Raw genomic sequence first — 11,703 nt, 5'->3', positions numbered from 1 at the left:
CCTCAACAGTCCTTCCATGGATGTATAAAGAGTCCTTCAGGCTGCTACAACAAGCTAACCGTTGCGTTGGCTAACGCAAGGCGCTATCAACTGCTCGTTGTCCACTGTGCTACTCTGCCTAACAGTGGAGAGAATTGAAGATGAAATCTGGAAACTATAATTGGACCAACGCAATGTCAATATTGCATTCTGGTTGTTGATTGGTGAGGAAGGACATCCTCCCTTAGAGCGTCATTTTACGTATCATGGCCAATCACAGATTAGCATGAAAAAAAATGAAGTACATTAAATTGATGTAAGAAATCCCGCCCTGCGGAGGACAGCAGGCACCGTCCTCCTCTGTCCTCCACTCCCCCTCCACTGCCCCCCACCACCACTTCACACACTGCTCTTTCTCCTCCTGCCTGCAGGTGTCGCTATTGAAGCATTTTAATCATAATTTCAATATTTTATAAGATTTGGTAATGGTTTATTTAAACCAAATATTGTTTTTTATATTTTGATCTCCCTCTTGCCTCTAAAAAAATAGAGGAGGAGCAACCTGTTTCATGTGTGTGTTATTCAGACTGTTAATCCTGAGACCAAAGTTGATTTCCCCTCATCATGCTACTGGCATACTGTGTTGCACATAATATATTATGCATCTCTTTGTGTTCGTTTCATGACGTTTTATTGTCTAATCTTGCTGTCTTTGTGAGCCGCCTTTTTACCTGTGCATTTAAATAGCTCACGTTAGTTTGGCTAGCTCTTAGTTTAGTGTAGCCTGTAGCCTGTTTGTTAACCACATACACGAGTGTATGTGAACTGTGTTTTTACTCGCCTCATGCTAAATGGTGGATGTGTTAATCTTTTATTATATTCTAAAATGGCTTATTTGGGAGTTTGCACCAGTGTAATGCACTGGGCATATGGAGATGTATTGTGTCATGTCATGTCAGCTACCAGAATACACAAGATAATATACACTATACATCACACCAAGTTACGATCATTTCTGTTTTATTTTGCAATACCAGATTTATGTATTTTTGTTTACTGATATACACAGACTGATGAGGATTTCACCGTGATTGTTAATCCTGAAACCAAAACTAATTTCCCGTCGTTATTCCACTGGCATATTGTGTTGCAGGAGATTGTGAATAAAAACCCCGTAATCCACCTGCTCGTCGTCTGTGGAGTGTATGGGCTACAGTGATGTAGAGCTACATTACATCACATACAGCTGTGACTCTCTCTCTCTCTCTCTCTCTCTCTCTCTCTCTCTCTCTCTCTCTCTCTCTCTCTCTCTCTCTCTCTCTCTCTCTCTCTATTGACAGAAAGATTGAGAAAAAATGATTTTGTTACAAATATTCTTTCTCTAAACTAACAAATAAGTCTCCTGCGCATTTTTGACTCTCGAAGTTCTCATATTTTCTGGGGAGCCTTTAAAATATAAAAACAAGATTATTCTTTACATTCATATACCATCAGCATACGACGGACCAGGAAGTGTTTAGTCAGTCAAAGTCCATTTATCAATGTTTACTGTGTTGAAACTGTGAAAGCCAGCCTGTTTGTATTGTATTGTTAATGTGGAATTTGCCGTTTACGATGGTCCTTGAAGGTGTTGTCTAAGCGTCTGTACGTCATCATTGTGGGACATATATCGGTGAAAGGTTGCCTGGTTATGTAGTTATATAGAAAACACTGATGCTGGCAGAATGATGAACGTCAACAGATTTACCGCTTTGTCGAAATTTGTTCAACTTGGAAAGCGGCTGGACGTCTGTAACACGACGCAAGCTGTGAAAGAAGTGCTACGTCTTCAGCAGCGGAGGTGCTTTAAAACTCAGTCCAGGAACCTCGCTTATGCCAAGGATTTGTTCCTCGGTCAGGTGAATAAGGTAACGTATCTAAAGTCTGAAGATGTGTTGATGTAACGTAGGCACCACGGCCGCGTTACATCAGAGATATGACAACTCTGGGCAACTTCCTGTTGATGTTTATGATGTTATGACATAGTTATTATTTTAAATGTAACTCTGCCACTCCTGTTTTTATTACCTTTACATACGCACCAGTTCCTCTTATGCATTTTTCCGATTTGAATCATATTCAGGATATGATATCGAACATAATCTGGTTATTAAAGGACAGGTTCACAATTTTTCAAGTCTGTCCTTAAACAACACCGTTGTTACACTGTATTTGGTGACCCATCAAATTGTGTGACCTGCCCTGATATTCTTACCCTAACAGCCTAACCAACACTGCAGGTCACAGAATCTTATGGGTCACCAAATACAATTTATCACTGTAATTATTCCTTCTGTTCATCAGAAGATCCCTTCATAATGTACTTACATTGTAAGTGATAGGGAGCAAAAATGTATTTAAAAGTGTATCTGAAGCTAATATGAAGCTTCAGCATCCAGATGAGTCAAATCAAGTAGATATCTTTCAACATTACAGTCTTTCTAGTGCCAAAGTCCCTCTTTTTGTTACTGTACAACAGGGAAACACTGTCTGAGGAAACACAAAGAGGGAATTTGATATGATTGTAACATTATCCAGGTAATCGGATCATCTGTACAGGAGTGTCTGTGATGCCTTTACATCTCAGATCATATCTGTATTCAAGTGCAGTTATTACCAGTATGAGACTTTCACCTTTTGACGTGGATGTCCTCCTGACTGCGTTTTATGATCCAACATTTATTTCAGTTCTACTTATAAAACTTACATTGCACACTTTAGACCTGGAGACCTGCTCATTTTGTGTTCAAACTGTGAAACCCATCCCGTCTGAGAGAGACGTCTCAGGTAGACTTTCCTCCTCCTGTGCTGCAGTCACAGAGGAAGAAGGTGTAGAGGGCGACATTTCAGCATCTCTTTTGTCCATGTTGTCCTCGTCCCCTTGTTACCTTGAGTGACATCAACAGTCAGCTTAATTTGTATGAAAACCGGCCCAGTAAAGTGTAGTTGACCAGCTCCAGACATGTTGTCTTAGGCTAACCGTTTCTTTTTCAAACAAGGGAACTCTTAAACTAAGAGCTTGAATTTCTACCTTGAAGAACTGTTGAGTTTTGAGGTTAAACACTGATGTAGACACTGCCAGCTACATGTCACATTCCGGAACATGAATGTGGTTCAGGCCAGTGAGAACTAGAACATTCCACATTGGAACACCCCCATTTTTCCAGTTTTAATTAAAATTTAAGCAGTTCAGGTCCAGTGGATGCCCTAAGTGGAACAAAGGTAAACCGTAAAAAGAAATGATTAGGTTACCAAAAACTGGAAACTGGAAAATAAAGTACATTTGGGAGTTATAAAATTGGATAAAGTAACAAGCTAACAACTCACAGCTTCTCTGCAGAAAGTAATTTAAGCCTTGAAAGTTGATGCAAAACCATTCCTACAGTTGATTACTTCCAAACCATCTGTCTGTATAAAGGCATGGAGGAGGAAGCGTGATGGTCTGGGGCTCTTTTGCTGGATCCAGAGTTGGTGACTTGCACACAGTGATTGGCACTCTGGACCAAAAAGACCACCACAGCATCCTGTAGAGCCATGCAGTCCCCTGTGGTCTAACCCTACCTGGTCAGAGGTTTATTCTACAGCAAGATAATGACCCAAAACAAACATCCAGACTGTCAAAAGAACAAGATGATAGGCTTCAAATCATGAGACCAGCACAGCTATCAAGCTGGTTTGGGATTAACTGGACAGAAGGGTGAAAGCAAAGCAACCTGACAGTGCAATCATTTGTGGGAAGAACTTTATTGAACTTTCTTAACAATATTTGATTTCCATTTTAGAAAGAATACAAACAGTGGTTACGTTGACTAGTAAAAAAAAAAAAAAAAAGGAATAAATTAAATTTTGTTAAACAAAAAGATTCCTTTTTTTATCTCCAATTGTTTATTTGTAGTACATTGAGACCGTTTTCGATGGTGCATGAGATGTTTGGGACTCTGTTTCTCTGTCTCTGTCTCTGCTCAACCAAGATAAGGGCTGTTACAATGTGTAAATGTTTGACCTCATCTGTCCATTCATTACCACAAAGTATTACACAAAGTACATATTGTAGACAAGTATCAGTCTTCGTGGATTGTTCGTCTGCTTTTGTTACAGTCATATTCTACAGGCTGCGACATGGTGGTGGACAGCAGGAATTATGAAAGCTGTAATTCTATCAAGGGCTGCTTTAAAGGTCACTGACATGGAAAAATAACCTCCATGTTTTAAGAATCGAATCAAGATTCTATCAGTTACGGAAGGTGACATTTACGTGACAGATCTCTGAATGCAATTTGTTATGAAATTTTCCACATTCAATATGGTATCAACATGGTTTTAGGGATTATTTATTTATTTATGTATGCAGTTGATGGATATATACTAGGGATGTGCAGAAATCCCAGTATTTGTATTTGTATTTGTATTTGTTGAGGCAGCAAAATTATTTGTATCTGTATTTGTATCCGAATGAAAGTGGAAAGAGGCTTAAAATCCTGTTTTTGTTTTTATTACTCTTTTAATTTTATAAAATGAAAGTGTTACAATAAGTGTTCATAAATAAACTACTTTATGAAGGAGGTCCCCACATCGGGTCTCGAACTGGAGTCTCCCAGATCATAGACGACTGCGCTGACTACTGGGCTAAAACTTTACTCATCGCCTCATTGCAGACTGACCTCTAACTAACAAATATTTTTTTTAAATATTTGTATGAAACAAATATTCGTAAAAAAAAACAAACAAAAAAAAAAAAAAATTATTTGTGCTTTGCCGAATAATGTATTTGTATTCAGGCACACCCCTAATATATACATAGTATCAGGAAATTGAAGCTCAGTGTCTAAGATAGATTGATGATGCATTGGAGAGCATTAAAAACCCAAACAGCTGCTGGTGAAAGTCATTTTTGTCTGTTAAACTAAGTGAAAAATCAAGATGTTTATCTACTTTGATGCTGCAGCAATGAGTGGCTTCAGGCTGTTTGGTTACATCAACCCCTGAAAACCCATGTTCTTGTTCCAGTGTCCTGTGTACTTTGGTATTTCTTTTCATTGATTAGACTGGATTGTTGCATCTGAACGCACAAGTAGAGCGTCTGGCTGTAAAGAGTTGGTTATCTATGTTTTTCTCTCCAGGCTGAGGTCTTCCCTTATCCAGAAATTGGAAATGAAGAGGTGGAGGAGATCAATCAGCTTGTTGCACCGGTGGAAAAATTCTTCAATGAGGAGGGTGAGAGAGATGCTGAAGGTTTAAAGAGTACAGCACTTGTCAACCTGCTGCACACATAACTAACAATGTTATACAATATTTGTTTGCATTTGACCACATAGCATATCAACTATTTCTTTATGTGGTGTAATAACAATATCTTATGCTCATTTTCGTATTTGGTTCAGTTTGGAGTAAAGGGGAGGGTTACCACTTCAATACTCTTCATATATTGACTTTAAAGGTCAGAAGAAAAGTATTTGAAGAAAAAAATAAATGTATACAAATGCATACATAGAGAAGTAAAACCAATGTCAACAAAACACAAGGGTTAATTTGGGTGAATTGCAGTCTGTTGCCGCTCAGTGATTGGATGAACTGATGAGGAAAGGCTGGTGTTTGTGATTTCAGTTGACTCAGCAAAGATTGACCAAGAAGCTAAAATCCCTCCAGAGACCCTGAATGGGTTGAAAGAGCTCGGGCTGTTTGGAATCCAGATTCCCGAGGAGTATGGTAAGATGTTAAAGATCTCCAACATACACACAGTTTAGTTGTTATCAAAAACACTTTACATGTCATCTGTAGATTGTAGATATTACAGCAGATGTAAGCATACAGTTAAATAAACTGCAAACAACTGTAATTAAGAACTGTAACGATGTTATTCCATGTTTAGCACATTTACTATAATGATGATGAATGATAACTATTCATAACATTACTACTGACATTTTTTTTAAAGTCCAAATAGAGAGAGACAAAGCAGAGCTCTTCCTCACAGCATGAATGTGTCTGAATTTAACAAACAGTCAAATGTTTGGGGTTTATGTTAGATGGCATATGGCATATAGTTAACAGGAAAACCAGTTGATTTGTAACACCGGTTTTCTCGCCACCACTGCTCGCTCTCCTCATCCACTCTCTAGCTCGCTCGACCACTGCTTCTCTCTCTCTCTTTTCTGTCTTTTTTAAAATGAGTCGGGAAGCCGTCAGTAAAGCCTAACTTTACTTTAAACATTATCAAACAAAGACAAATGTTCTCCCCTGTTCCTAGTAATGGTTTTGTCCTCCCTCATGGCAGGGTTGTACAGCGTTACAGGTTGCGTTTCTCCAAAAGTTGATTGTGGTTCAACTTTCTTTCTGTGGCCCCTGCGGCCTCCTCCCCCGCAGCTTAACACACAACACACCAGCCTGCCAGCTGAATACCTTTGCAGCTAAATGTAGCAGGCAACTATTGTTTGTATGATTTTGTTATTTGAAGTATGAATTTAAATTATTATTTGAAGTTTTGCACTTTGCAGTTTATCTTTGCAATCATTTTTATTTTTGTATTAAGTATTCATTTGAGCCTTTGTCTCAGGGCTGCCTTGGTTTCTTGTTGACTGAGTGGACTAAAAGAAAATAAATCTGACTCAGGTTGACATTGAGTAGCAAATGTTTACATTTGATTCAGTGTAATTTTTTTTCTTTGAGACCTATAAAAATGTCTACTGCAGTTGAATGAAAAGAGATACTCAGCACATCAATCTAGAATCAAATCTATGAATGTATTGAATTGAGAACTGATTATGAATCAAGAATCGAATCGATTTTGAATTGAATCGTGAGATTTCCTGAATCATGCACCCCTAGTAACCAGTGCTCTGCCAAAACTGTCCGTCCTGTCTGTCAGCTGAACCTGTTCGCTGGGGAGCAGAGCTGTGGTCAGACAGGTTCAGCTCCAGTCACACTGTTATTTAAAACAAGATTTTACCAGCTGATAACTGCAGGAACAGACAGTCAGAGAGATAAAGAGCTGCTGTGAAATGCAAAATGACTTCTGGCCCGTTTAAATGCCATTGCCATTGTTTGTCTTCCTCTCGTTATTATATGTCATTGATCAACTCCTGCCCTACTAGCTTGTAGTCCTCTTTGCTATCTTGGCTAGTGCATCAGTGCCTCCTGTAGATGAGTGGAACAGTGTGAAACCATAGGCAGGACTATGTATGGCCTCCTCATGTGCACAGGGTGACTGCAGGTCATGTGACTCAGACAGCCTGTCTCAAATAACAGGATAATTCTTAGGATGATATATACATTTGAACTCACACAACATGAGCTATGCATGGATCATAGAGCTGTTTCTCTGTACATCCCTGCCAACACCACTATAAGTTGAGTGTCTCAGGCAGTCAGTGAGAAGATCTTTGTTTTTTTCATCTCAGGGGGTCTGGGATTGTCCAACACCATGTATGCACGACTGGCAGAGATCATCTCATTAGACGGTTCTATTGCTGTAACACTGGCTGCACATCAGGCCATTGGACTGAAGGTAAAAATAAAATAGTGTAAGCCAGATGTACATGGCTGATGAGGAATATCACTCTGAGAACAAGTTTAAATCTATGGTAACATGATTGGTATGATGACATGCAGGAAGGTTTTGTGTGATTTGCTAACAGCTGTTTGGTGTTTCAGGGGATTCTGATAGCAGGGAATGACGCACAGAAGGAGAAGTATTTGCCCAAACTGGCCTCAGGAGAACATGTAGCAGCTTTCTGTCTGACAGAGCCTGGAAGGTAAAGACACTAAAACCTCATTCACATCTTCATTACAGTGTCCTCTTTGATGCCAGAGACATGTGGACAGCACTGCAAGCCGTAGGTCAGTTTACCTATGGTTTAGTTTAAACAAAGGTTGTTCACAAGTACGTCAACAAGAAATAAAGTGAATAAATATTGACTTTCAGAATCATGACACACATTATGCATCTCCCTGAGGCCTTTAAACATATTGAATACATTCTCTTTACTCAAAACATTTTCAAGCTTTTTTTTTCATATCTGAGACTCTGCATCATCTACAATTGTGATTGCCAGCCTGAAATGATGTAAATTAATTACAGATATAGAGTACAAATTACAAGCATTTACTCCCTTTCATAGGACACATGTAAAACATCACTGTTGTAGCCAACTATTTGTTTGGTTTTTTTTAATGGAGATCACCTGTGTGTAATTATGACACACTTGTATGTGTAAAGTCTAACCTTTGAGTCAGTATTGTGGCAAAACCTCCAACAGAAAGAAACACCCCAAGCAGCTCAGCAAAAAAGTGATTGAAAAGTACAATCACTAAGAAATGAAAGGAACTTCTTATAGGCACTGTATCCTAACATCCTAACAGAGGTTAAATTTTGAGTAGTCCAGTTATAAGATCTTAAAGGACGCCCGCCAGCCAGTCAGAAATTAGCACCCTCCATTGCCAGGTTGAAATTGTGACAGCATCTATACTTTATGTCTCAGTATAGGGTTGGATTAGCTTCACTTACATTCAGTGTGATCATTTCAGTGGAAGCGATGCAGCCTCTATTCAGACCCGAGCAACCCTGTCAGATGACGGCACACATTACCTCATCAACGGCTCTAAGGTGAGAAGAATCAAGTTTGCAAATGTTTGATCTAGGCTTCAAATGTACATCAATAAATCCTCTCACATTATTTGATTTTCCTTAAACTCTAAAAAAAAAAAAAATCCCATGTCTTTCTATTTGTGTCATCAGATTTGGATTTCAAATGGAGGGATGGCAGATGTTATGACGGTGTTTGCAAGGACAGAGGTTGTCGTAGATGGCGTGAAGAAGGATAAGATTTCGGCGTTTATCGTGGAGAGGGCTTTCGGGGGAATCACTAGCGGCAAGCCTGAGGACAAACTGGGCATCCGGGGCTCCAATAGTAAGTCTTTCATGGGTTTGGATGACAGGATGAACATACGGAGTGGTCTTGGTAGAGTTTGTGTCCTTTCATGTCATTTGTAATTAAACTTTGACTTTTTTCAGCTTGTGAAGTGTCCTTTGACAACGTCCCAGTGCCACTGGAGAATGTAATCGGAGAAGTAGGTGGTGGGTTTAAGGTAAGTTTTATCCTATCCTCAACACAAACTATTGTACATGACTGTATCTATAAGGTTATGTTGGTTTTTACACCAAGCTTTTGCTTTGTGTCGGACAGATCGCCATGAACATCCTCAACTCAGGGAGGTTCAGTATGGGCAGTTCTTCAGCTGGAATGATAAAAAAACTGATAGGTAAAAACCCCATAGAGCAGCTGAGATAACTGATAAAGAGTTGTGAGGGTGAGTTTTTTGGAATTTCTTCAGTTTGACATCTTCTCTTTCTGGCTCGCTGTAGGATTGACGGCTGAGTACGCTGCAACCAGGAAGCAGTTTAACAAAAGCCTGAGTGAATTCGGTATGATTCAGGTACGTTCCACGTTCCCCTCATTAGAGTCTAGTGAATAATCACCACCACTCAGTCTGTTCAGAAGTGAATAAGGTGTGTGTTTGCCTCTGTGCTGTAGGAGAAGTTTGCAGTGATGGCCCTTAATGCCTTCGTGATGGAGAGCATGGCGTACCTGACGGCAGGAATGATGGACAAACCGGGGCTTCCAGACTGTTCTGTAGAGGCCGCCATGGTCAAGGTTAGACACGGTTGTCATCAAACCTTGTTCATGTCAAACCAGTATAAAACAAAATGTTTAATGATGTGTATTCTGTATCGTCTGTGCAGGTGTTCAGCTCAGAAGGAGGCTGGATTTGTGTCAGTGAAGCTCTTCAGGTCTTCGGAGGTCTGGGTTATACAAAGAACTACCCCTTCGAGCGCTACGTCAGGGACTGTCGCATCCTGCCTATCTTTGAGGTACTCTAATAATTATTCAATCATTAAAGCACCACTGAGAACACCAAGGTCAGATCCTCAGTCATATTTCTGAGAGTTTTTATCAATGAAAATGAGTTTATATTGTTTAGTTACGCTCATATTACCCGTGTTGGGTTTTTTAAAACTGATTCTGAGATTTTGTAGATCTCAAAATTAAACAAAAAATGAATAGATTATAATAAAAGAGGTTTAGGGAGAGCTCTGTAAAAATTTAGACCATAACTGGCCACCAGGGGGCACAATTGACTTTGGAATGAAATGTCTTCCCTGGATCAACTTGGTGAGGATTTTGGTTTCTGTCTGTATTTGGAATTAAAGAACTGAGCAGACTTGCAGTTTATCAGCCATTTAAACAGTTTTTATGCGTGTCATAAAGTGTGAATCAATCATAATCTAAATCATTTATTATTTATTTAAATTCATATCCTCCCTCTGATGCCTTTATTGATTTGGAATTTTTGAACTCTTGTAAATATCTAACATCAAAATGTAGTGTCCTATTATAACACACAGCGCAGAGTGTTCTTCATAGGCTGCATTGCCACACGTAGTATAATAAATGTGAAATCGTAAACATGATATTTATAGCTTCTCATCTGTTTTCAGGGGACCAATGAAATTCTGAGGATGTACATCGCTCTCACTGGAATGCAATATGCTGGCAAAGTCCTCACAGGGAAAATAAAGTAAGAACATTCAAATCATGTAGAGCTGGGATTTCTTTTTTTTGTGAATAATAATTCATTGATCTTTTTCCCTAATTTGCATAGCAGTAAGATAACTTAGATGTTAACTTGGAGCCTCAATACAAGAAGAGTATTAGAACACTAATAACAAGAAGTTTTTGTATTGATTGAGGACCATGAGCTACCACCCCTGATTTTTGGCCTTCTCTGATTGGTTGGAAGGGTGAGGCTTACTTAAAAACCTGAGAAAGGAAAGTACATACTGTAGCTTTAATGTTGTTTTAATGTTCTTTAAAGCTTCATCACTTTCATCTAAAAGTACCTGTGAATCTGTCTGGCCATGATATCGACATTATTGATTTTCTTATGTGTGAATAGTTTTCCCTAGAATTCCATCACAAGGTTGTGTAATTTATTAAAAACTTCCAGGATGGTCTTTGGTCACTCTTTAGTGTCTCAGTGTTGTCTCTGCTCTGCCTCCAGGGAGATGAAGAAGGGAAATATCGGTCTGGCTATGGGCATGTTAGGTAAAAAACTGAGGAGCTCAGTTGGAGGTTCAGTGGACCTTGGCTTGACCGGAAAAGACGGAGTGGTGCATCCCAGCTTGGCGGTAAGAACTTTCTCGTAACTCTTATAAGATATATTTTGAGCACATAGATATAACACATTAGCTTTTTTTCTAGCAGCTCAACTGTTTTCTGTTTACAGGAGAGTGCAAAGAATTTTGAACAGAACGTTAACTTTTTTGGATCGACTGTGGAGAGCCTGCTGTACAGATATGGAAAGGTAACATTTGATTGATATTACATTCTGGAAAAAGAAAAAAAAAAACAGCTGTAGGATTTTCCTGGTCAAGTGTTTCCCATTCTTTTGAACAAAATTCCCATTTGTCACAAATGGCTGAATGTACAAGATGTTCCTCACTGGTGGCAGGGATCATTTCATATCTTCCATTCAGTGTTTCCTAAGTGGTGTTTATGGGTTAGACAGTTGCTCCAAAGTGTGCTCTATTTCTATCATTCTACTTGACTGAGCTTTTGTAACCACAGCTTTTCCAAAGACGCTATAAACCTCTTGGGAGGCGAGTCAGTTTTCACAATCCCCACTTCA

At 39.2% G+C, this 11,703-nt stretch overlaps 1 protein-coding gene across 1 annotated transcript in view; it reads left to right on the top strand.

The window, feature by feature from the left end:
• Positions 1–1,628: 1,628 nt before the first annotated feature.
• The window catches only part of acad9 (acyl-CoA dehydrogenase family, member 9), a 14,686-nt gene continuing 4,611 nt past the window's right edge, over positions 1,629–11,703 (top strand). Inside the window, exons 1-15 of the mRNA XM_044349044.1 lie at positions 1,629–1,886; positions 5,139–5,232; positions 5,623–5,724; positions 7,416–7,522; positions 7,669–7,769; positions 8,542–8,620; positions 8,753–8,924; positions 9,029–9,102; positions 9,201–9,276; positions 9,380–9,450; positions 9,549–9,668; positions 9,758–9,886; positions 10,514–10,593; positions 11,077–11,203; positions 11,302–11,379. Of these exons, the coding sequence (XP_044204979.1) occupies positions 1,704–1,886; positions 5,139–5,232; positions 5,623–5,724; positions 7,416–7,522; positions 7,669–7,769; positions 8,542–8,620; positions 8,753–8,924; positions 9,029–9,102; positions 9,201–9,276; positions 9,380–9,450; positions 9,549–9,668; positions 9,758–9,886; positions 10,514–10,593; positions 11,077–11,203; positions 11,302–11,379 (1,593 nt within the window). The 5' untranslated portion in view covers positions 1,629–1,703. The remainder of the gene's footprint in view (positions 1,887–5,138; positions 5,233–5,622; positions 5,725–7,415; positions 7,523–7,668; positions 7,770–8,541; positions 8,621–8,752; positions 8,925–9,028; positions 9,103–9,200; positions 9,277–9,379; positions 9,451–9,548; positions 9,669–9,757; positions 9,887–10,513; positions 10,594–11,076; positions 11,204–11,301; positions 11,380–11,703) is intronic.

Source organism: Thunnus albacares, chromosome 4, assembly GCF_914725855.1.
Source record: "Thunnus albacares chromosome 4, fThuAlb1.1, whole genome shotgun sequence".
Lineage (NCBI taxonomy): Eukaryota > Metazoa > Chordata > Actinopteri > Scombriformes > Scombridae > Thunnus > Thunnus albacares.
The sequence above is the reverse complement of the archived record's forward strand: the minus strand, read 5'-3'. Positions and strand labels throughout refer to the sequence as shown.